Raw genomic sequence first — 26,222 nt, forward strand, 5'->3', positions numbered from 1 at the left:
ACACACACACACACACACACACCAGCAGCACACAGGAAACGGCCTCTTCCTGAGTGGAGCTCAGCAGTGAGATGAATGGAGAATAGAGGCGTGTCCTGATCAGCCAGAGATGATTGACAGCATGCAGCATGGACTCTGCAGACAGAGGAGGACCAGTCACTCTCCAACATGTGCACAGATGGACATTTGGACTGGGGTGGACATTGTGTGAATGTCAGGATCTGTTGTATCTATTTGGTATTGTTCTGTCATGTATGAAACCATATGGACATGTGGACTGGACTGGGGTGGACACTGTATTAACATCTATCACCTGTTGTACAATACGTCTTTATTAGGATTTTTAATTGCTCCCTTATATATGTAACTATAAGGATACTGTTGTTAAAAGTGTGTGTGTGTGTGTATGTGTGTGTGTGTGTGTGTGTGTGAAGAGAAGAGAAGCCACAAGTGAACATGTCAGGTTTTGTACAATGTAATTATATTGAAATTATATTATTATATGATTAATGAATAAATTCAGATGAATCTATGGGTTTTAGTATGTTTGTTCTTGTAAATTGTTGTTTTCTAAAACAGTGTGTACATACTTTGAATATAGTACATTGTGCATCATTAAAGCTGCAGTTGGCAAGTCGACACCATGCTCCGACAGAACAACATAAATTAACCGGGGTTAGAAAAAAACCCGCACTTCTACCTCAACATAGAGCCTGTTATTTGTTTTACAAAAATCCACAGCTCCTGGTTCTTCTGGTCCAATCAGAGCAGGGCTGTGTGAGATCTGACTGTCAATCACAGTCTGGTCCAGTCTGGTGCACACTGGCGAGCACAAACTCGATGAGAGGGTGCTCAGTGGTAGTGGGGGAGGGGCATGAGAGTTGTAAACATTCAACATTTTGGCTAAGTCCCCTCAATCTGTCAGACTTGCCAACTGCAGCTCTAAGCACATTTGAAACAAGAAAAAGAATGTTTTTCTCCGGCTCTGAAGCTGAATAACAGGAAGTCAACAGGGAGGTGAAACGGGCCATTAAACTTGCCAAACTCAGTTACAAAGAGAAGGTGGAGCAATCTTTTGTGGTGGTTTTATTTAGTTATGTAGCTTTATGAAAATATATTCTTATTATTATGTAGTAGTTGTATGAAAAGATATTCTGATGTCTGAGGTCCATGTGGTGAAACAGTAATTATAGCTAAGGCATACACATGCTTGAGGGCCAGGAGTTAATTATAAAGACATGGATGCCTAGAGACACTGGTCATCCTAAGCGGCTGTTCAGCAGGGTCAGAGGTTATTAGAAGGAAAATACTGTATACTGTATGTCCTGCCTAATGTGGCAAAAGATGACACAGGAGATATTTTCTATTCTGAGTTCACACAAACAAGTGATGACATGAGAAAGAAGGGTATAAGAACTATGTACAGAAAGTCAGAAGCAGCTGGCTTCATGAACCTATGCTCTGTATTGGATTAAAGCTACACCTTCTGCAGTATCCTGTTGCTCTGTCACAATTCTTCTGAGTTTGAATCAGTTAATTTTAATTTGACACCACACTTTTCCTCAAGCAAATCTCCGCTCAGCTTGGCAAGGCCTTCAGAACATGGCTGCAGTAAACACTGTCCCCACCACCCACAAACTCATACAGGTCCCCAACATCAGCCCAGCCGCCCTCTCCAATGATCTCAACTGCTTTTATTCTAGATTGGAAATCAATAACGCCAATCAGATAGATGCCATGGTGTCATCACTGAAATGTGGGCAATCTTCCCTCTGGATACGTAGAGAGGAGGTGGTGAGCTCTCTCAAGAGGACTAAACACAACTATGCACCTGGGCCTGACAACATCAGCGCTCGTACCCTCAAGGACTGTGCGGAGCAGCTAGCAGATGTGTTTCAGCTCCTGTTCCAAAGCTCTCTGGACAGTGTCCCACAGATGTGGACATATTCTCCAGTGGTGCCCATAGCAAAGAAAAACACCATCAATGTCCTGAAGCACCTGAGACCAATAGCCCTCACTTCCCTTGTGATGAAGGCAATGGAGAGGGTCATTCAAAAGCACATCATGGGGACACTGGACACAAAACTAAGGACATGCTAGTGACTTTTTCCAGCACACAAAGGACAGCAGAAGCAGCTATGAGCACTACACTGGGGAAGCAGTAGAATTAGTGGTGGAATGCAGCTATTTGGGCACATGATTGGAGAACTCCCTGCACTCCTGGAAGTCCAACACAGAGGACATTCTTAAGAAATGTCAGCAGCAGAAGTATCTCCTGAGAAAGTTCAACTCATTTGGGCTTAGTAAACACATAGGAACTCTATTGTACTATTCCTTTATGGAGAGCACCATGACTTTCTCTTTCACTTGTTGGGTCCACTCTATTAGCCTCTCCAAGCGAGGGCCACTTCAAAGAGCCGTTAAGGTCTGCTCCAAGATCATTGGCTCTCCCCTTAGAAAGCTCTCCTCACTATGTGAGCAACAGAACATTAGGTTGGCTGGCAAGATCCTCCAAGAGCCCTCACATGCCCTGTTCTCCTCCTTTGAGTGGCTTCCCTCTGGAAGACGGCTCCGCAGCCTCTCCTGCAGGACACAGAGGAGGAAAGCAACTTTTGTGCCCACGGCTGTCCAACTTCTCAACTCCACAACCACCACAACTAACTGTCTGTCCTTCCGTCCTGTCCTACACTGGGACTCCTCCTCTGGGTCAGAGCCAGAAATGAGCCCAACTGCCCTTGGCGTGGTCCAGTGAGCACTGCCCTACGCTGCACTGTAACTAGAAGAGGATGCACAAACTATGCACAGGACTCTGGTACAGTACCGACCCATGTACATCTATTTACTATTTATTATTCTTTGATGTATTTGAAACAGTGATATTTAGGATCTTTGATTATTCTACTCTACTCCATGCTACTATGGAAATTGCCCCTTGGGCATAAATAAAGTGTTTTTCAATTTAATTGAATTGCTATACAATCAAAGCTATACAATCAAAGTCAGCTTTATTGTCAATTTCTTCACATGTTCCAGACATACAAAGAGATCGAAATTACGTTTCTCACTATCCCACGGTGAAGACAAGACATATTTTACCAATTTAAGTCCACAGACAAACATAACATTCAAGTAAACAAAAAAGTAAGTAAATAAGTAAATAAGAGGGCACATATAATAATGAAAAAATAAGAGCAGCAAAATTTGGTTGAAATTGTGCATGGACAGTCAATAAAATACTAGTGCAAAGTCAGGCCAATAAAAGGCTTGGGTAGTTCTGTTTGACCTAAGTAATAAAGAAAGTGGCATAGTGGTGCAAGTTATGTAAAGCAGCAGAAGTGTTGTGTTTTCAGGACAACAACACCAAGTTGTAAAGTGTACAAGTGTGCAAGTGTGCAAGTGGAGTAGTGCAGGCGGCCATTGTGGGTCCAATGTCCAGGATGTTATGTAGCTGAGGGTGGAGGGGGGAGAGGAGGGAGAGAGTTCAGCATCCTTACAGCTTGGTGTATGAAGCTGTTGGTGAGTCTGGTAGTGCGGGAGCGCAGGCTTCTGTACCTCTTCCCAGAGGGCAGTAGATCAAACAGATTGTGAGCGGGGTGACTTGCATCACTCACAATTTTGGTCGCCTTGCGGGTGAGGTGGGTGGTGTAAATGTCCTTCAGGGAGGGGAGTGAAGCACCAATGATCCTTCCAGCTGTGTTCACTATGCGCTGCAGGGCTTTCCTGTTGTATTCAGTGCAGCTTCCGCCCCACACAGCGATACAGCTGGAGAGGATGCTCTCAATGGTGCCTCGGTAGAATGTGGTCATGATGGCTGGTGGAGCACTTGCTCGCCTGAGTTTCCGCAGGAAGTACAGGCGGCGCTGAGCTCTCTTCGCCAGTGATGCAGTGTTGGTGGTCCAGGAGAGGTCTTCACTGATGTGCACCCCCAGGAATTTGGTGCTGCTCGCTCTCTCCACCACAGCACCGTCGATGGTCAGTGGCAGGTGTTGGGTGTGACCTCTCCGGAAGTCAACAACAATCTCTTTGGTCTTGCTGACGTTCAGCAGGAGGTTGTTGTCCCTGCACCACGTGGTCAGATGGTCGACCTCCAACCTGTATTGAGTCTCGTCGCCCTTGGTGATGAGACCCACCAGAGTTGTGTCGTCAGCAAATTTCACTATGTGATTGTTGCTGTAGGTTGCAGTGCAGTCATGCGTCAGCAGGGTGAAGAGCAGCGGACTGAGCACGCAGCCTTGGGGGGCCCCTGTGCTCAGTGTGATGCTGCTTGAGGTATTGTTGCCAACACGTACTACTTGAGGCCTCTGACAGAGGAAGTCCAGTAGCCAGTTGCAGAGGTAGGTACTGAGTCCCAGTTTGTCAAGTTTGCAGATGAGTTGTTGTGGTATTATGGTGTTGAATGCAGAACTGAAGTCTATAAACAGCAATCTCACATATGAGTCTCTTTTTTCCAGGTGGGTGAGGGCTGGGTGGAGGGCAGAGCAGATTGCATCCTCTGTAGACTGCTTGATACTTTAGTGAAGTGCCTAGCATCCACTGTGTGGACAGAGGCACACACACACACACACACACACACACACACACACACACTTGGTACTTTAGTGAAGTGCCCAGCATTCACTGTGTGGACAGAGGCACACACACACACACACACACACACACACAGAGACACACACACACACACACACACACATACACACACAGACACGCACAGACACGCACAGACACACACACACACTTGGTACTTTAGTGAAGTTCCCAGCATCCACTGTGTGTACAGAGGCGCACACACACATACACACACACACAGAGTAATGAACTCCTACAAACATGAGGGGCTGTGATCGCACACACACACACACACACACACACACAGTAATGAACTCCTACAAACATGAGGGGCTGTGATTGCACAGTAATGAACTTGCTACAAGCAACCATATCATGCCTGTTGTTAAGCAATGCTTACTGATGATAAAGCACACTTGCTGTTTAAAGTCATAATGCTTACTGATGATGAAACACACTTGCTGTTGTTACGGCCTGGCTCAAAGGCCATAACCAGAACAAAGGAGGACAAGGGTCAACTTTTAGTTACTTTATTTTTCAAAACTTAATCAAAAACGAACGAAGATGTCCGTGTCAGTATATATGAAGAAGTCAGTGTGTGGGCGAAGTGCATGAGTGTGATATGGACTGAGAAATGAAATGCGTGGATGCAAAAACAAACAAAGGAAAAGCTAGGCCGTCAAACAAAGCCCACGAAGGCCCAAAAAACAGCAGCCCCACAACCCCTTTATGCACAGGCCAGTTAGGTTACGACAGGTGCGCTGGCCACGCCCACGCCGCCAATACCTGTAATGACAGACAACCAGCAGCAAGCAGACGGACAGAGCAGGGACGTCACACCCCCCCTCTTCAAGAATTTGGCCCAAAATTAACGAAACTAAACTAGAAACAAATCAATAATGATACATGTCAAAGATAGGCTGAATATCAAAACTACTAAATGTACTCCCAAAAATCCCAAAGCTACTTTTTATCCCCTTTTTACCTGAACCCTCATCCCTCCTCGACAGCTCTACCCAGCTCCAGCAATCGGGATCCTACGAGAGCAATTTAAGAAGGTGGAAGAGCAGTAACAGAAGAATAGAACAAGCATTATAGGAAACAAAATGAGCAAAGGAACAGTACATTAATCTTATATTGGAGCTTGTGACAATGCATCTGCCAATACATTGTCAGTACCCCGTATGTGTTTCACGTGTAAATTGTATGGTTGTAAAAACATAATCCACCTCATCAAACGCTGACTTGGACTATGTAACGAATGCAAAACAGTTAGCGGATTGTTGTCTGTGTAGACAACAACTGGAGCTCCACTGCCGACGTAAACGTGGAAGTGTTGCAAAGACCAAATCAAAGCAAGCGTTTTCTTCTCAATCACCGAATAGTTCATTTGATGGCAATTACATTTTCGGGAGAAGAAACAAATTGGATGCATAACGCCATCGGTATCTGTCTGTAAAAGCACGGCTCCTGCTCCGACATGACTCGCATCAACTTGTATTTCGAACGGCTGATCAAATTGAGGCGCAGCCAGAACGGGCGCAGTTGTTAAAAGCATTTTTACATTTTGACGGATGGGCAGCGCATCACCTACATCCACATCATGCTCAATCAAATGTGTGCGAGAGGGTGTGTCTTCAAACAATACAGGAAAATCAGCAATTACTTTAGACAATTCTTTTCTCTCTGAAACAGCTAAATGTCCCAACAACAAATCCAAATTACGGAGTGACTCAGAATTTTTCAAGCGCGGTTGCATACCAGTTATATCAGGGCTTTCCTCAATCTCCGCTGCCACCGAAGAAGAAGACACCACAGACATGGCCGTAGCAACACCACCCACAAACTCAGACGGACTTTCAGTGTTTCTTAAAAAGTAGGGTTTTAAAAAATTTGTGTGGCAAACCTGTGTGGACTTCCAGCGATCAGGAGTGGAGATAACATAATTATGATCAAACATTTTCCGTGTGATCGTATAAGGCCCTGCAAACTTAGCACCGAACGGAGAACCGGGCAAAGGCAACAAGTTTTCCGAGTTTTCCATCTCCGAAAGCCATTGACATATTCGGTGAGACTCTTAGGTGGCACATCCTGCCTGAGACCATCTTTGAGCACTGCAAGTGTACATTATGACCAAAAACCAACTGGTTAGGACTAAAGCCCAAACTCTCCTGTGTGACTTCTCTAGCAGCTAACATCAGCCACGGTAAGCCGTCTTCCCAGTCACGCTTCAACTCCACACAGTAAGCGCGCAAAAGAGACTTTAGTGATGATGGAAGCGCTCCAGAGCTCCCTGGCTCTGTGGATGATACGCACTAGACTGACTCTGCCTAATTCCTAGACATTTCAATATCTCCATAAACATCTTAGAAGAAAAATTTGTTCCACGATCACTTTGCACTATTTTGGGAACTCCAAAAATAGAAATAAACTGTGTAAGTGCCTTAACAACTGCTTTAGTGGTGATTCTACGCAACGGGAATGCAGCTGGATACCTGGTAACCTGGCACATCACAGTCAACAAATATTCATTACCAGACTTTCGAAGGTGGTAATGGGCCAACGCAATCTATAATTAGATGGTCAAAAGGCTGAGCTGTTGCCGGAATTGGACTTAAAGGTGCTGGTTTTAAAACTTGATTAGGTTTCCCAATCACCTGGCATGTATGGCAAGTCTTGATAAAGTGTGCTATATCTTTTTTCAACTTGGGCCAGTAGAAATGCTGAATTATCCGGTCATAAGTTTTTCTTACTCCAAAATGACCGGCTATATTACCATGGGCTGTGTTCATTACTACCTCCCGAAACTGAGTTGGAACTACTACTTGTATCAATGCCTCACCCACACCTAGTTCACTTTGCGGAGACCACTTTCGAAATAGTAGCTTGTCGTGAACGAGATAACCATTCGTAGCACAAGCTATCTCGTCAGATGTCAGAACAACGTCAAAAAATCTCTTTAAATCCAAATCACCCTGTTGCGCCATTCCTCTGGAGATCGAGAACATGATAAAACTGACCAATCAGGTACACAAATCTTGGAAAGCTCCTTATCATAAGAAGTCTCAGATTTAGTGCGAGACATCGCACGAGTGATCGCGCATGATTCAAACACATTAGGAAATGTTTTAACCAATTCGTCATCCGATAATGGAGACGTACACACAACAGGGGGTGGTGGTACATCACGCCACACACGCCCACCTGCTAAATTATTCCCCAGAATCATATGCACCCCAAGCACTGGTAAAGAGGGACGGATGCCAACAATCACCTCTCCACTCACCAAATCTGACTGAAGAAACATTTTGTGTAACGGGACAGACAATGTTTGTAAAGCAATCCCTCGAATCAACACATTTCTCCCTGCACTTGTTTCGTCAGAGAATGGCAAAACACCTTCGAGAACGAACGATTCAGAAGCTCCAGTATCTCGCAAAATTTTTATAGGCGTTTTCACCTCACTCCCCGACAAAGAAACAAACCCCTCTGTCACAAATGGAGCAAAATCTTGTTTCACCCCCACGTCGGGATTTTTCGCCATCAGCGTTATGTCTTGAGTAGGCCTACTTTGAGAAACCCCATCACACACTGTACTAACCAACAACGCAGACGCTGGAGAATTGTCCGGTCCATATCTACTAGACTTTTGCCTAAGAACAGGGCACTCCCCCTTCCAGTGACCCTCTTCAAAGCAGTAGTGACATAGTGACGTAGTTATCGGGAACCCCTCTAGTACGGCCGGCACTCTTTAACCCCTTGAATGAGACAGCACATCAAATCTCCCCGGACGTTGCGCATCAGAATACTCTCTTCAGCCAAAATCTGCACTCAGACGATAATCACCCTGATAACTCTTATGAGTCAAGCTAAACTCATCTGCCCACACTGCAGCCTCAGATATAGTCTTGGCCTTATTCTCATTTAGGTAGGTGGCAATACGGTCAGGCACGACATTTTGTAAATTGTTCCAAAACAATTACCTCCCTCAATTCGTCAAACGTCTTAACATTTAATGAGGCACACCAACGATCAAAATGGGAAGAGAGTTCCCTAGCCAACTCCACATAGCACTGCTTGTCTCTCTTACGCCAAGTTCTGAATCGCTGTCAGTAAAATTCAGGAACCAACTCAAAAGCTTTTAGCACCGCAGTTTTTACCTTGTTATAATCCCTGCGATCCTCAATTGCCAACGCAGTGTATGCCTCCTGTGCCCTACCTGTGAAAACACTCTGCAACATTACCACTTGCTCAGAGGCAGGCCACCTACACTCATCCGCTATACTTTCAAATAATGAGAAAAAAACATCCGGATCTCGCTCATTAAATCTAGGCAGAAGCTTTAAATTACCGATGACATCAAATCAACGAGTTGGATTACCCACAGGATAGTCAGGAGCTATTTTTCCTTCTCCAATTAATCTTAAACGTTCGACTTCTAATTTATAGTGCTGTGCCAACTTTTCTACCTCCAATTGTTGAGCGTGTTTTAATCTCTCCATTTCCAACTCCCGTTGCTGTACCATATCTGCCACCCTCAGCTTTTCCAATTCGACCTCATGATTACTGGCCTGCTTTGCCATTTCCCGATCATGAGCCTGCTGCATCTCAATAATAACTTTACGTTCTTCAAACGAAAGACCTTCAGAAGAAATAGCTCATTTAGAAGGCTCACTCGGTTGCAATACAACTTGCGGCAAATTTTTTTTATTTACCAACACTTGTTTCAACGCTGCCAGTAATTCATCTTTACGCAAGCGTTTGTCCAAACCAACTATTTCATACGCAGCTACAATATCCCACAATTGCTTCTTAGAATACAGTTTTAACAACTCCTCAGATGGAGCCGTTATGAAATCATCAATGGAAGACATTATACAATCTAGCCAACAAGACAAGCCAAACAATTTACCAAACAAAGCACCACACCAAAGAAAACAGACTACGGGCCTATTCCATCACACGCAATATCGGGCCTTCTATCAGACACATACAAGCTGCGCTTCTCCAATCAGCCTACAGATAACCCCTCTACGAACGGCACAGGTAGCTTACAAACTCCCCGCTAACTATACCGAAAAACCCAAACTAATTTAACTTACCCCCTGACGGCTTCATGTCACCCCCAAGGACTGAGCTCTTTTATACACCAGTATACCGACAGCTCAAGAATAAACAAATTGTTCACCCCCAAACCTAGCCTCAGCCCAGAGATGAACACAAAAACAACAAAGCCACCCTCAGCGAAACTCCAACCTAACCAGGGAGCAGAAAACTTCAGCAACCTGTAACGTTACGTAAAGGACTCACCCATATGCTGAAAAATTCCAATGCACATTTCAGGCTACTCAATGCAGGAAAAAAAAAAACACATTAAGAAAATGCTACAAAATATTGACCCTTCTTTGTCCTCCACAAAAATGCGATCACCAAACTTCGGCGAAATTACAACGCAACCCGACGTTGAAAAATAAATGTTTTTACCCAATTCAAACTATGATTTTGCGACGAGCCCCCATGTTACGGCCTGGCTCAAAGGCCATAACCAGAACAAAGGAGGACAAGGGTCAACTTTTAGTTACTTTATTTTTCAAAACTTAATCAAAAACGAACGAAGATGTCCGTGTCAGTATATATGAAGAAGTCAGTGTGTGGGCGAAGTGCATGAGTGTGATATGGACTGAGAAATGAAATGCGTGGATGCAAAAACAAACAAAGGAAAAGCTAGGCCGTCAAACAAAGCCCACGAAGGCCCAAAAAACAGCAGCCCCACAACCCCTGCCGCAGGGGAACACCCGTGCCCTTTATGCACAGGCCAGTTAGGTTACGACAGGTGCGCTGGCCACGCCCACACCGCCAATACCTGTAATGACAGACAACCAGCAGCAAGCAGATGGACAGAGCAGGGACGTCACACTGTTTAGTCATAATGCTTACTGATGATGAAACACACTTGCTGTTTAAAGTCACACACAACGGTAACGTCAAACTAAACTAGTAGGTAGTGTACATGTTTTGTTGGCGCCAAAATTAATATTGGATATTTCTAGGGGTGAACCTGAAATTGCACACCCACACACACACACAACCAAGGGTGGTAGTGTCTGTCGCCTGCATGCCAGTTTGTGTGTGTAAGCGTGTGTGTGTGTGCATGTGAGTGTGAGTGTGTGTGTGTGTGTGCGTGCGTGTATGTGCGTGCCTTTGTGTGTGTGTGCGTCCGTGCGTGCCTGTGTGTATGTGTGTGTGTGTGTGTGTGTGTGTGTGTGTGAGTGAGTGTGAGTGCACATGTACTGTAATGCAGCCCTTGATACTTGTTGCTACCAGTTGAGATGAAGATATTGTGTCACTCTGCGTGAGTGTGTGTGTGTGTGTGTGTGTCACTCTGGCCTGTCTAAAGGGGAAGTTGTGCAAGAGGTCATCTGCTCAGTGGCGAAACACACACTCACACGCACGCACACACAAAGACACACAAGTGTGTGTGTTGGTCCAATCACAAGAGGCCCGCACTCACCCACCCAATATTGCCAATTGATTAAGAAATACAGGTAGGGGCTACTAATGAAAGATGGTGAAATGTTGTCATTATTTTTATCAAGCTGTCAGTGGTCAGTGCGCATACAGCTATCTATTGCTTAAGGTCTGGGAACTGCAATAAATATATCTCCCTTATGTTTTTGTTAAATAAACAGAAGTATTGTGGAAATCTTTTGTCTTTCCCATACTTGCTAACTTCCTCTTCAAATGTGTGTGTGTGTGTGTGTGTGTGTGTGTGTGTGTGCATGTGTGTGTGTGTGTGTGTGTGTCCATACTTGCTCACTTCCTCTTCAAATGTGTGTGTGCGTGTGCGTGTGTGTGTGTCCATACTCGCTCACTTCCTCTTCAAATGGATGATGACTAAATACTGAATAGGACCAGATAGAGAGATAGATAGAGAGAGAGAGCACAGAGATAGATAGATAAATAGATAGATAGATAGAGAGTAAGATAGAGGTAATAAGAGTTTACAGATAAATCCTTCACTGAAGTGAACAGAGACAATTCTTGAGGTAAGACTTTACAGAGCTAATATCAAATCAATAATTGCAATTTAACTAAGCCTCTATGGGCTGCTTCATAGTTCACATTTTGCACTCTTACATGTAAATGTAACCGGTTCTATGGGCTGCATCATAGTTCTTCACATTTTACACTCTCACATGTAAATGTAACCGGTTCTATGGGCTGCTTCATAGTTCTTCACATTTTACACTCTCACATGTAAATGTAACCGGTTCTATGGGCTGCATCATAGTTCTTCACATTTTACACTCTCACATGTAAATGTAACCGGTTCTATGGGCTGCTTCATAGTTCACATTTTACACTCTTACATGTAAATGTAACCGGTTCTATGGGCTGCTTCATAGTTCAGATTTTACACTCTTACATGTAAATGTAACCGGTTCTATGGGCTGCTTCATAGTTCTTCACATTTTACACTCTTACATGTAAATGTAACCGGTTCTATGGGCTGCATCATAGTTCTTCACATTTTACACTCTTACATGTAAATGTAACCGGTTCTATGGGCTGCATCATAGTTCTTCACATTTTACACTCTCACATGTAAATGTAACCGGTTCTATGGGCTGCATCATAGTTCACATTTTACACTCTTACATGTAAATGTAACCGGTTCTATGGGCTGCATCATAGTTCTTCGCATTTTACACTCTTACATGTAAATGTAACCGGTTCTATGGGCTGCTTCATAGTTCACATTTTACACTCTTACATGTAAATGTAACCGGTTCTATGGGCTGCATCATAGTTCTTCACATTTTACACTCTTACATGTAAATGTAACCGGTTCTATGGGCTGCATCATAGTTCTTCGCAGTTTACACTAACTGTGTCCTGAAGTGGATGGTTAGTTGCATTTTGATATTTGCGTTTGCTTCTACTTGTTTCTATACCTAATCTCTGAAAACCTTCAGTGAGCTGAAACTTTTTGATCCAGGTATTTTTGTTTTTTCTACGCTGTGTAAAGGTGCTCTAAGCATTGTTGGGTAACATCACTTCTGTTGACGTTCAAATAAAACAGAGAGCTTTCTCGCTACTCCCTCCCCCTGCCTCCCGTGCAATTGAAACTCTCCTAAACGCGCATCTTGTCGATGATAGGCTGGAACAGTTTGTTATGATTTTTTTATGGTCCAGGCTGGACCAAGTTGTTTTTGTTGCCGTCTTTGGAGCCTGGGCTGTCCACAGAGACCATCTTTTTTAACAGTGTATTCAGGGCATAGGCAACTAGTGGATGGTGAGGTGATGTTTGCTATATGTGACAAAAAAAAAATAACTTAGAAACCGTGTAACATCGCTTAGAGTACCTTTAAAAGCATCCTTAAGATTTTTTTTTTACCTTAACTCAACATTTCCAAAATCATTTTGATGCACATAACCTCAAACATCAGCACTTCTGCCATCTTAACATAACATTTCCAAAATCAGCACTTCTGCCATTGTCTGAGCGGCCCCCTACAGGCGATTACCCACTAAACCACTTTCCCCTATACTGTATAGTATTGCATCATATTGTATAGTATTGCCTCATACTGTATAGTGTTGCATCATACTGTATAGTATTGCATCATATTGTATAGTATTGTCTCATATTGTTTTGTATTGTAACATGTCATACTATAAAAAATAAAGAAATTGCTTGATTATATCTCAAAATAAAGACTAAATAACAATCTGACCATATTTCAGATGTCCAACATGGAAGTTCTCCTTGACACTCTTGAAGAGCTGACAGCTAAAGAGCTGAAGAAGTTCAAGCTTTTCTTAACTGAGGAGACACTGGAGGGGGTTCAGCATATTCCCAGAGGACAGCTGGAGAACGCCGATGCCACAGATGTCACCAGTAAGATGAGGGACGTCTACGGCCAGGGTGGTGCCCTGAAGGTCACTCTGCACGTGCTGAAGAAGATGAATCACAATGAGCTTGCAGACAGACTAGAAGGAGAGCTGGAAAAGAGGTAAGATTATTGCCCCTAGGGTACACTAGCTAGAAGACAGAGGAGGTAAAATAGTTGCCCCTATGGTGCACTAGTTAGAGGGGAGAGGAGGTAAAATAGTTGCCCATAGGGTACATTGTCTACAGGAGAGAGGAGGTAAAATAGTTGCCCATAGGGTACATTATCTACAGGAGAGAGGAGGTAAAATAGTTGCCCATAGGGTACATTATCTAAAGGAGAAAGGAGGTAAAATAGTTGCCCATAGGGTACATTAGTTAGAAGAGAGAAGAGGTAAAATAGTTGCCTCCAGGGTACACTAGTTAGAGGGGAATAGAGGTAAAATAGTTGCCCCCAGGGTACACTGGTTAAAGGGGAGATAAGGTAAAATAATTGCCCCTAGGGTACACTAGTTAAAGAGGAGAAGAGGTAAAATAGTTGCCCCTAGGGTACATTACATTACATTACATTTGGCTGACGCTTTTTTAACCAAAGCGACTAACAACATGGTAAACAGTAAGTTTTAGAACAATTCTCACAATTTTAGGACAGTTTAAAAAAACATTAGAGTACAGTAAGAATAAGTGCGTCGGTGAGTGCTGTTTTTAACAGTTACTTGTCAGTTTAAAACGGCTGGTGAGTGCTAGGATCAGTAAGACTTGTTGTAAGTGTTGCTATAAGAGTAGATGTTCTCTAAAGAGCTGGGTCTTCAGGAGTTTTTTGAAAGTGGAAAAGGATGTCCCTGCCCTTGTAGGAACTGGCAGTGTGTTCCACCAACGAGGAACAACAGATGAGAAAAGTTTGGATTGGCTTGAGCGTACCGGTGGTAGAGCTAGACGTCGTTCGTCAGAGGAGCGCAGCGGTCTGGAGGTAGTGTAAGTCTGTATGAGGGCATTCAAGTAGGTGGGAGCAGAACCGGAGACTACTTTGTAGGCAAGCGTTAGAGACTTGAATTTGATGCGGGCTGCCATAGGTAGCCAGTGTAGCTGGATGAGCAGCGGGGTAACATGTGCCCTTTTGGGTTGGTTGTAGACCAGGCGCGCCGCCGCGTTCTGGATCATCTGAAGTGGTTTCACTGCGCAGGCTGGGAGACCTGTCAGGAGGGCATTGCAGTAGTCGAGTCGTGAGATGACTATTGCCTGAACCAGAAGTTGGGTTGCATCTTGAGTCAAGTAAGTCCTGATTTTCCGTATGTTGTAGAGTGCGAAACGGCATGACCGGGCGACTGAGGCAACATGATCTGAGAAGTTTAGTTGGTTGTCAAGAACAACTCCTAGATTTCTTGCAGTCCTGGTCGGTGAAACAGACAGGGAGTCAAATTTGATGTTGATGTCGTGGTGTATGGTAGGTTTAGCTGGGATGACCAGCAGTTCAGTCTTTGAGAGGTTCAGCTGGAGGTGGTGTGCCTTCATCCATGTAGCTATGTCTGAAAGGCAATCCGAGATCCGTGCTGAAACCAGGGGGTCGTCAGGTGGAAAGGACAGATAGAGCTGTGTGTCGTCTGCATAGCAGTGGTATGAGAAGCCGTGCGAACGGATAATCTGTCCCAAGGAGGTGGTGTAGATAGCAAAGAGGAGGGGGCCCAGCACTGAGCCCTGGGGGACCCCTGTGGTGAGATGGTGAGGTGCGGATAGCTGACCAAGCCATGATACGTTAAACGAGCGTCCTGTGAGGTAGGATTCAAACCAGGAGAGAGCAGACCCGGGGATTCCCATGTCAGCGAGTATAGAGAGAAGGATACGGTGATTAACCGTGTCAAAGGCAGCCGATAAGTCAAGCAGAATGAGTACTGATGACCGAGCGGTCGCCCTGGCTTCTTTTAAGGCTTCTGTTACAGACAGCAGAGCCGTTTCGGTAGAGTACACTAGTTAGAGGGGAGAAGAGGTAAAATAGTTGTTGTGTGGCCCGCCGGACAATTTTCAAAACCCAATGTAGCCCTTGAGCCAAAAAGTTTGCCCACCCCTGCCCTAGGGTGACATACCAGAGAGGAGAAGAGGTGAACTATTTGCCCTTATGGTACAATAGTTAGAGGCAGGGGCGTCACTAGACCCTTTTTACTGGGGCACATAAAAATCTCACGTTCAACTTTACAAAAAACAAAGGGAGGTGCATTCATGCAAATTGATAATATCGGGGAAAGAGTGGATAGTTTTGTACGAGCTTCAGTTACGCACTGCAGTTACGGGTAGGCCTATTCTCCCATTCCCGCTTCTGTCACACCCAGAGCTGCACCCAGAGTTCGATGACTTCGGTCAAGTTGGAAAGAAATGGACAGATTCGAACAAAGTAGGCTATGGGATTATGACTTCACGTTAAAACTGAAGATGCACAGTCGTAAGCTCCAATATCCAAAGTGGATGATTATAACGGGGTTTTCCCTATTTAACAATGTACTCATGGATAAGGTAATCTGCTTGATACCTCTGGGAGCTTATATAACAGTGTGCGGGTATCTGTTTATTTTTTCATATGTTGGCTCAGCCTTATAGGCTACCCAGCACCTGTTTTGTTTTTTGTAGATGTGCGTGCACTTTCAATGAATGTCGGGAAATGCCTCCGCGTGACACTGTAGGCTAATGGGGAAAAACATAAAGCCGTATCAGCATATTAAGCACCGAATTTGATACTGTAATATTAATTTGTAACGTTCTGTGTAACCTACATGTATTTAGAACTATGCCTACTGCTGACATCCAGCAATATGCTGTTTCACCTTGTAGTGGCGCTCGACCTTAATACAGGCCTCGGGAGCGCGTAGCTATAAAGGTGCTTAAATCAGTGGCAGAATGCGAGCTTGAGTTGTATATGAAACACTCCTCCCAAACTCCCTATATCACGTGTAAATGACAGATTGAAGTGAAAAGGGGAATTTGCGCAGGCTAAAGAGCGCACTTTTTTGACTTGCGCACCCTACGCACATGGGAGAATTCGCCCCAAAGTGCACCAGACAGATGCATTTTCCCTTTTAAATAAGCAACATTTTCTGGCTTTTTTGTTGGGGAGGGGGGGTCTAATGACGCATCTGGTTAGAGGGGAGAAGAGGTAAAATAGATGCCCCAATGGTACACTGTTTAGAGAGGTAAAGAGGTAAACTAGTTGCCCCTAGGGTACAATAGTTAGAGTTGAGAATCAAATACATGCCCCAATGGTACACTGTTTAGAGAGGTAAAGAGGTAAAATGTGATACAGAGAGGTAGATTTGCCCCTACCCATAGGAAACATGCATAGAGGGGAGAAGAGGTAGAGTTGCCCCTACCCATAGGAAACATGCATAGAGGGGAGAAGAGGTAGAGTTGCCCCTACCCATAGGAAACATGCATAGAGGGGAGAAGAGGTAGAGTTGCCCCTACAGGGGAGAAAAGATGAAATAGTGAATATTTGTAAGTGAAGAACATACACATACAACATATGACACACATTTGTTCCCCATGGTGGCGCAAGAGTCTGTGGAAAAGACATGTAACTGTAGGACAGTTTGTTTGTGTACAAAGAGCATTGATTTCTAACTGTGGTACATCATTCCCTCATTGCAATAAGACATTAAGCCAGGTGACCTCTCAACAGGGTTTCAAGACAAGACAGTGGCAAAGGTTCTGGTAAGTAAACGGGTAACATTAGACTATACTATTTTGTATCTTACAGCAACTGAGGCATCTACAGTCCGCTTGATGTTACATTTGTATGTGATAAGTGTATGATGGTTCTTGACCCTGGGACATATGCATGGGTGTGTTTGATCTCCTCATAGTAATGTCGGTAATTCTACTTATTGTGAGACATGTTTGCACGTGTATATGTTTGTAATGCCCTTCTCCCTGCCAGGAGAGATTTTTGTGAATGAAAAGTTTCTGTTTGTCTAATAGAATATGCCATCCGACGGCAGGTGAGTCAACTGCTTAAGACTGACCTGAAGAATAAATATGCTAGCCTCCTTGAAGGCCCTGAGGAGGCTAAAGTCCAGCTGGATGAGGTCTACACAGATATCCATGTCACAGAGGGAGTGTGTGAAGAGGTGAATACTCAACATGAAGTTCAGCAGATTCATATGCAGACCAAATTTCATTCAGAAAAAGACATTATAATCAAGTGCAATGACATTATGAAATCTCCACCTGGTAAAAAAGTCAGAACAGTGATGACCACTGGCATTGCTGGCATTGGGAAATCTGTTTGTGTACAGAAGTTCTGTCTAGACTGGGCAGAAGAAAGGGCCAATCAGGACATAGATTTCATCTTTGTGCTTCCTTTCCGAGAACTGCGCTTCCTTGACTCAGAGCAGTACAGTCTTCCCACACTTTTGTTGTCTTTCTATCCCGAGCTGACTGAGTTGAATAATGTGAAGATATATGGCAACTCAAAGATTTTGTTTATCTTCGATGGTCTAGATGAAAGCAAACTAGAGCTCAATTTCCCATCTACTCAAAAGCTGCATGATCTGAAACAGACATCATCTTTGGGTAAGCTACTAACAAATCTCATTCAAGGCCATCTGCTCCGTTCATCTCTCATCTGGATCACCTCAAGGCCTGCAGCAGCCAATCAGATCCCTTCTCATTACGTAGACAAGTGGACAGAAATATGTGGATTTAATGACATCCAAAAGGATGAGTACTTCAGCAAGAGAATGGCAAATAGTCATACTGACAAGATCATTTCACAAATCAAGACAAGATGCAGCCTCTACATCATGTGTCACATACCAGTCTTCTGTTGGATCCTTGTCTGTGTGCTTCAGGACATGCTGACTCCCAATTCTAAAATGGAAATACCAACAACCATGACTGAACTCTTCATCCACTTCCTACTCATACAGACTAACAGGAAGAACCAGAGATGTTTTGGCCAAAGTGAAACCAACAGACGGGAGCTCCTGAAGAGACACAAGGAACACATACTGAGATTGTCTGAACTGGCTTTTAAGCAACTGCAAAAGGGCAACATCTTGTTTAGCCAAAAGGATCTTGCAGAAAGTGGCATTGTTGACCATGCCATTGAAGAACACTCTGAAATGTGCACACAGATCATCAAGAAAGACCGTACTTTCTATAAAACAACATTCTACTGCTTTGTTCATCTGAGTGTCCAGGAGTTTCTGGCAGCTCTCCATGTGTTCCATAGTTTTGTGAGTAAGAACTATAAGGTGCTGGAACCCTTTTCAGAGCAGATGTGTGCACTTTCCAACCAAGCCCAAACAACCAGTTCCCAACCAGAGGACATGCTGAAGAGCATAAATAAATCAGTCTACATGAAGTCATGGAGAAGCCTTAAGTCTTTTTTTAAACCCAGAGTTCCTCACAAAGACAAGATGTTGGGAGGAGAGGAGTGGCCTGAAGATTCCCACAAAGAGGGTTCCTGTCAAAACGAGATGCCATTGCATGTTCTGTTCAATGGAGCAGTGGACAAATCCTTACAGTTTGACGGTGGGCACTATGATCTTTTTCTGCGCTTCCTTCTGGGAATAACACTGGAGTCCAATCAAGACCTACTGGGAGGCTTACTTCCACAGATAAAGGAAAGTTCAGCAAGTCTCGAGACAACCACCAAGTACATCAAGGGCATTCTTAGTGAGGATGGCCATTCAGTTGAGAGATGTCTGAATCTGTTCCTCTGTCTACTTGAAATGAAGAACAACTCAGTTTCTGAGGAAATTGAACAGTATGTAATATCTGGGAAAGAACTCACACCAGCCCAGTGTTCATTACAGGCATACATACTTCTAATGTCAGAGGAAGTATTGGATGACTTCAATCTGACAATGTACAGAACATCCCAGGAGGGTCGCAAAAGATTGCTCATTGTGCTGAGGAGCTGCAGAAAGGCTCAGTAAGTCAGTAAGGAGATGGCATTTAGAGGGTTTTGCATTTGAACTCTTCAAATATATATACATATGCATATATGCAATCTACTGTCTCCTCCCATTGTAGATTGAAGGGCTGTGGTCTCAGTGAAAAATCCTGTGGGGTTATATCCGCTAATCTCCAATCTGAAAGTGCATGCCTGCAAGAGTTGGACCTGAGCTCTAATCCCCTGTGTGATGCTGGGGTGGAGCGTCTGTCTGCTGGACTGAAACACACATACTGCACACTGGAGACACTGAGGTCAGTATGCAGTCTTTAACCAGACAGCCATTTGCTCTCATACATACTGCACACTGGAGACACTGAGGTCAGTATGCAGTCTTTAACCAGACAGCCATTTGTCCACACACATACACTGAGGTCATTATGCAGTCTTTAAACAGACAGCCATTTGTCCTCACACATACAGTACACTGAAGTCAGTATGCAGTCTTTAACCAGACAGCTCTCACACGCACAACACGCTGGAGACACTGAGGTCAGTATGCAGTCTGGGGGCAATCGAGGCCTACTGGTTAGGGCTTCAGGCTTGTAACCGGAGGGTTGCCGGTTTGATCCCCGACCAGTAGGAACGGCTGAAGTACCATTGAGCAAGGCACCTGACCCCTCACTGCTCCCCGAGCGCCGCTGTTGTAGCAGGCAGCTCACTGCGTCGGGATTAGTGTGTGCTTCACCTCACTGTGTGTTCACTGTGTGCTGAGTGTGTTTCACTAATTCACGGATTGGGATAAATGCAGAGACCAAATTTCCCTCACGGGATCAAAAGAGTATATATACTTATACTTTAACCAGACAGGCATTAGCCATCCTTATTACCACCAAGCAAATTATAAACACAGCTAACTGTCTCTGGTCAGTTTGTTGCTGAGACATTGTTGCTAGCCACTTGCTGAACAGGTATCCATCTAGCCACTTGCTTAACAGGTATCCCTCTAGCCACTTGCTTTACAGGTGATTCTGATTCTCTTCTGTCTGTCATCTGACTGCAGACTGGCTGGCTGTAGTCTAAGTCGAGATTCCTGTAGAACTCTTTCATCAGTTCTCCAGTCAGAAAGCTCACAGCTGAGAGAGTTGGACCTGAGCTCTAATCCTCTGAAGGATTCTGGAGTGGAGCTGTTGTCTGCTGGACTGAGGCACATTAAATGCAGACTGGAGACATTGAGGTTAGTCATGTGAAGTACACTAACTGCAGACTGGACACACTGAGGTTAGCCAAGTGAAGTACACTATCTGCAGACTGGACACATTGAGGTTAGCCAAGTCAAGTACACTAACTGCAGACTGGACACATTGAGGTTAGCCAAGTGAAGTACACTATCTGCAGACTGGACACCCTGAGGTTAGCCAAGTGAAATTAGATGTACAACATCTCTATTTGCTCAACAGCATGGGAAACATCATTCAGAATGTATTAGCAATTTACATATTTGGAAAATGTCATCAATACTTCAGTATCCAGAGATGCGTACACTTATTTATTTCTGAGATACAATCAATCAAAGCTCATTTTCTAGAACAGAGTATATAAATTAATTTAGAAAACAAACTATCCTGGATTTGAATAACCCATCAAATCTCCATATTTTCATCATTTTTATACAAGCATGTGTGTGTGTGTTCTCCTTAATTAAATATATATTTCCATAAATGTACCACAGTACACATAACATGCATGTGCTCTCATGCAGACTTGCTGACTGTGAACTCACAAGTACTGGTTGCCAAACACTGGCACTGGTTCTCCAGTCAGACAACTCCCACCTGAAGAATCTTGACCTGTCCAACAACGACTTGACCGATTCTGGAGTGAAGGAGCTGTGTGCTGCTCTGGGACATCGGAGCTGTAAACTGGAGCTGTTGAGGTTGGTATTCATGTATTTACACACTTCAGCTGTAAACTGGAGCTGTTGAGGTTGGTATTCATGTATTTACACACTTCAGCTGTAAACTGGAGCTGTTGAGGTTGGTATTCATGTATTTATACACTTCAGCTGTAAACTGGAGCTGTTGAGGTTGGTATTCATGTATTTACACACTTCAGCTGTAAACTGGAGGTGTTGAGGTTGGTATTCATGTATTTACACACTTCAGCTGTAAACTGGAGCTGTTGAGGTCTGTGTTTGTGCTACAAAATTAATGTTTACCAGTAACAGTAAAGTTATACAACATCCTGTTTTGTATTGATCTTTTCTATTGAGTGATGACTACATTTCCCGATAAAGAATCTGTGTCCTTTAGGCTCTCTGGTTGTCTGATCTCACAGAGAGGATGTGATTTTATAGTCTCAGCGCTGACATCAAACCCTGACTCCCTCCTCACTGAACTCGACCTGAGCTACACTCACCCAGGAGACGCTGGACTACAGATGCTGTCAACAATTCCTTGTGGTCAAATGAAGGTCAAGTAAGTTGCGTGAGTTTTGAAGGTCAAGTAAGTGGTAGGAGTTTTGAAGGTCAAGTATGTTGCGGGAGTTTTGAAGGTCAACTACGTGGTAGGAGTTTTGAAGGTCAAGTAAGTGGTAGGAGTTTTGAAGGTCAAGTACGTGGTGTGAAATTTGAAGGTCAAGTACATGGCGTGAGTTTTGAAGGTCAAGTACAGTACGTGGCGTGGCGTGGCGTGAGTTTTGAAGGTCAAGTAAGTGGTGTGAGTTTTGAAGGTCACGTTAGATACTGTCAACACTGCCTGAGAACAACGTTTGCAAAAGAACGTTAAGGGTTGTTTTAGGACATGTTTGTGCATGCCTGTTGCAGCCACTCTGAAGTAGTCAAAGGCGATTCAAAATGAGTCAGAACAGTTGAGACAGGACCAATCGTCAAAATTTCCACCACTATAGTTCACCAAAACAAACCAGAAAAGGGACTCAAAGTGCTAAATACCGGAATTGTCCTTTAAGCCCGAACCAGAGCAGTTCACACCAATCAAAAGAAAAAAAAAAACTAAAACAGCGAGAAGGATGTTATCGTTCAGGATTCATGGTAGGTTATTGTTGCTCTGGTTGGTTATGTCTATCCAATTGAGAGCAGAGGCATTTTCCCATTAACATGCCCCATAATCTTATCCCAATACAACTAGAAACAAAACAAACTCAGAATTGTTGTTTTTTGTTCTCTTTTCTTCCACAGTGCAGAGAACAGTTCAGAAAGCATGCTGAAGAGAGGACTGAAGAAGTGTAAGACATCAGTGCTTTTGTGTTGTGATATGTGACATCAATCAATCAATCAATCAATGGGACATTATTCCTTTATAAACACATTTGTGAAGCGTTTTTACAATTTGTCAAGACTGGATATTGAATGCAATGAGAAAATATAGGTCCATTTCAAGTATAAGTATAAGTATAAGTATATTCTTTTGATCCTGTGAGGGAAATTTGGTCTCTGCATTTATCCCAATCCGTGAATTAGTGAAACACACACAGCACACAGTGAGGTGAAGCACACACTAATCCCGGCGCAGGGTTAGGTGCCTTGCTCAAGGGCACTTCAGCCATGCCTACTGGTCGGGGTTCGAACCGGCAACCCTCCGGTTACAGGTCCGAAGTGCTAACCAGTAGGCCACGGCTGCCCCAAGTAGTTAAGCTCACGGTTGATCTCATAGTGTAATGGATCAATAGAAGTTTGATAGGTTGTGCAGTAATAAAACTGTTATTCTGCTGCCCCCTAAAGATATTATATATGAATAGCGCTTAGCCTTTTTGTTGACATTAGCATCTCTAGTCTGTCCTTGTCTTCTTGACAGGGCTCGACATTAATGATTGCCCAGTTCAGTTATTTTTATGTTCACTGTGATGTGAGGTGATGTGTTTTGTGTGTGCAGATGCCTGTGAGCTCACACTGGACCCAGACACAGCACACAGACGTCTCCTCCTGTCTGAAGGGAACAAGAAGGTGATGTGGGAGAGTGAGAAGCAGTCGTATCCTGACCACCCAGACAGATTTGATGTGTGGCCACAGGTCCTGAGCAGACAGCCCCTGACTGGACGCTGCTACTGGGAGTGTGAGTGGTCAGGGAAGTGGGCGGATATGGGAGTGGCCTATGAAAGCATCAACAGGAAAGGAGACTGGGACGACTGTGGACTGGGATACAATCACAAGTCCTGGTGTCTGAAGTGTGGAAATGGTTTCCTTTTCTGGCACAATAAAATCAAAACGGACATTCCTGCTCCCCCTTCAGGCATCAGTAGAGTAGGAGTGTATCTGGACCGTGAGGCCGGCAGTCTGTCCTTCTACAGGGTCTCCTCGGACACTCTCACACACCTGCACACGTTCTACAGCACACTCACTGATGAGCACCTTTATGCTGGTGTTGGGCTTTGGCCTGGCTGCACTGTGTCTCTGTGCCAGATCACATGACCTTCTGTGTCCTGCAGCATCACACACACACTCATACTCACACACACACACACACACACATACACACACACACACTCACACACACACACATACACACACACAAACACTTCCAGATCACATGACCTTCAGTGTCCTGCAGCATCACACACACACTCATACACACACTCACACACACACTCACACACACACACATACACACACACAAACACTTCCAGATCACATGACCTTCTGTGTCCTGCAGCATCACACACACACTCATACTCACACACACTCACACAAACTCACACACACACACACAAACTCACACACACACACACACTCTCACACACACACACACAAACACTTCCAGATCACATGACCTCCAGTGTCCTTGTTTTTGTCTCTCTATAAGACATACTGTATATCATCACAAACTCAAACTGCTTTAGTCTCTCTCTGTATGACATGTCACTATAGTTGTATATGTGGTGTCAAATCCAAATTAAATAATACAACATCAAAAGAGGTCCGCACACTGTGGATGTATACTGCAGATGATGGCTTTAATGCACTCCGGAGCATTAGTGAAGCAAGCAAGTAAGTGAAAGCAAAGTAAGAAAGTGAGAACATCCTCTGGCTGTTGTCCAGCCTTTATACCCTTCAAGTCATCCCAGACAAGTCACTCTATGTTTACAGATAACTGACCAAGTAATACTCCACCTTTGCCCTCTCATCCTGTTATTCATACATTCTTTAGGTTTTGCCATTCTTTAGGTTTTGCTTACATTTCCTGGCACCAAACCTTATCTATGCCATTTTCTGCCAGGCCTGCTCTTTCACTTAAACCAGTCTTCCTTTCCCACACTGAACATACTACAGACTTCAGTTTCACAAAACAATGATATTACACAGAATAAAGATACTACATAAAAGATGTATAAACTAAAGGATATATGTCAATAAAAGTCACGACATATATTCCTTGGACTTAATGCTCAGTGTCCCTGTGCTAGATGCCTCTGATGTCCTTGGCCTTATTGCTCAGTGTCCCTGTGCTAGATGCCCCTGGTGTCCTTAGTGCTCAGTGTCCCTGTGCTAGATGCCCCCCGGTGTCCTTATTGCTCAGTGTCCCTGTGCTAGATGCCCCTGGTGTCCCTGTGCTAGATGCCCCCCGGTGTCCTTATTGCTCAGTGTCCCTGTGCTAGATGCCCCTGGTGTCGTTATTGCTCAGTGTCCCTGTGCTAGATGCCCCTGGTGTCCCTGTGCTAGATGCCCCTGGTGTCCTTATTGCTCAGTGTCCCTGTGCTAGATGCCCCCCGGTGTCCTTGGGCTTAGTGCTCAGTGTCCCTGTGCTAGATGTCCCTGGTGTCCCTGTGCTAGATGCCCCTGGTGTCCTTATTGCTTAGTGTCCCTGTGCTAGATGCCCCTGGTGTCCTTAGTGCTCAGTGTCCCTGTGCTAGATGCCCCTGGTGTCCTTAGTGCTCAGTGTCCCTGTGCTAGATGCCCCTGGTGTCCTTATTGCTTATTGCTTAGTGTCCCTGTGCTAGATGCCCCTGGTGTCCTTATTGCTCAGTGTCCCTGTGCTAGATGCCCCTGGTGTCCTTATTGCTCAGTGTCCCTGTGCTAGATGCCCCCCGGTGTCCTTGGGCTTAGTGCTCAGTGTCCCTGTGCTAGATGTCCCTGGTGTCCCTGTGCTAGATGCCCCTGGTGTCCTTATTGCTTAGTGTCCCTGTGCTAGATGCCCCTGGTGTCCTTAGTGCTCAGTGTCCCTGTGCTAGATGCCTCTGATGTCCTTGGTCTTAGTGCTCAGTGTCCCTGTGCTAGATGCCCCTGGTGTCCTTAGTGCTCAGTGTCCCTGGTGTCCTTATTGCTCAGTGTCCCTGTGCTAGATGCCCCTGGTGTCCTTAGTGCTCAGTGTCCCTGTGCTAGATGCCCCTGGTGTCCTTAGTGCTCAGTGTCCCTGTGCTAGATGCCCCTGGTGGCCTTAGTGCTCAGTGTCCCTGTGCTAGATGCCCCTGGTGTCCTTATTGCTTATTGCTTAGTGTCCCTGTGCTAGATGCCCCTGGTGTCCTTAGTGCTCAGTGTCCCTGTGCTAGATGCCCCTGGTGTGTATCCTCAGCTCCTCATTTACCATCTGGTACTGCAGCCAAGGACAAGCATAGACTGCAGCATATCATTCGCTCTGCTGAGAGAGTGATTGGCTGCCGTCCGCCATCCCTCCACGACCTGCATGCCTCCAGGGCCCTGGGGCGGGACGGTAGGATTGTGGCCGACCCGTGGACAATCTCTTGGAGCCACTCCCCTCCGACAGGAGACTGTGATCCATCAGGACCAAAAGCTCACGGAACAAACTCAGTTTCTTCCTGACTGGCCTCAACAACAAAGCCCAGGACCCCCACTGTCACTGACACTTTAGTCTTACCTTGACCCCCACTGACACCATACCGTGACACTGCACTACTAAGAGATATGTA

The 26,222-nt window shown here is 44.7% G+C and overlaps 1 protein-coding gene and 1 long non-coding RNA gene across 3 annotated transcripts in view; one reads left to right on the top strand and one right to left on the bottom strand.

Moving 5' to 3' along the window:
- Window positions 1–246: 246 nt before the first annotated feature.
- LOC121719037 overlaps window positions 247–26,222 on the bottom strand; it is a 29,981-nt gene continuing 4,005 nt past the window's right edge. Inside the window, exons 2-5 of the long non-coding RNA XR_006034094.1 lie at window positions 21,747–21,751; window positions 8,786–8,798; window positions 6,669–6,671; window positions 247–313 (exon numbers count right to left, since the gene is read on the bottom strand). This is a non-coding gene — a long non-coding RNA (uncharacterized LOC121719037). The remainder of the gene's footprint in view (window positions 314–6,668; window positions 6,672–8,785; window positions 8,799–21,746; window positions 21,752–26,222) is intronic.
- LOC121718810 (NACHT, LRR and PYD domains-containing protein 12-like) lies at window positions 11,524–24,271 on the top strand. Of its 2 annotated transcripts, XM_042104066.1 has the most exons (11): window positions 11,524–11,612; window positions 13,315–13,583; window positions 17,124–17,155; window positions 17,423–19,382; window positions 19,484–19,657; window positions 20,407–20,554; window positions 20,599–20,624; window positions 21,106–21,279; window positions 21,656–21,820; window positions 22,540–22,586; window positions 23,234–24,271. In XM_042104066.1, the coding sequence occupies exons 2-11, from the start codon at window positions 13,315–13,317 to the stop codon at window positions 23,767–23,769; spliced, it is 3,531 nt and encodes a 1,176-aa protein (XP_041960000.1). In that variant the 5' UTR covers window positions 11,524–11,612; the 3' UTR covers window positions 23,770–24,271. The 2 variants fall into 2 exon arrangements, with proteins under 2 accessions (XP_041960000.1, XP_041960001.1); XM_042104067.1 differs by lacking the exons at window positions 11,524–11,612; window positions 20,599–20,624 and having other exon boundaries at window positions 13,194–13,583; window positions 20,407–20,580.

The sequence above is a fragment of the Alosa sapidissima genome, chromosome 9, assembly GCF_018492685.1.
Source record: "Alosa sapidissima isolate fAloSap1 chromosome 9, fAloSap1.pri, whole genome shotgun sequence".
Lineage (NCBI taxonomy): Eukaryota > Metazoa > Chordata > Actinopteri > Clupeiformes > Clupeidae > Alosa > Alosa sapidissima.

What these genes read in the sequence shown, in the direction of transcription:
- LOC121718810 (XM_042104066.1), top strand. Translation starts at nt 13,315, where the DNA reads ATGTCCAACATGGAAGTTCTCCTTGACACTCTTGAAGAGCTGACAGCT. An exon ending in AGACAGTGGCAAAGGTTCTG is followed by an intron (nt 17,156 to 17,422) that starts GTAAGTAAACGG and finishes TTTGTCTAATAG; the next exon opens with AATATGCCATCCGACGGCAG. An exon ending in TGTCTGCTGGACTGAGGCAC is followed by an intron (nt 20,555 to 20,598) that starts ATTAAATGCAGA and finishes CATGTGAAGTAC; the next exon opens with ACTAACTGCAGACTGGACAC.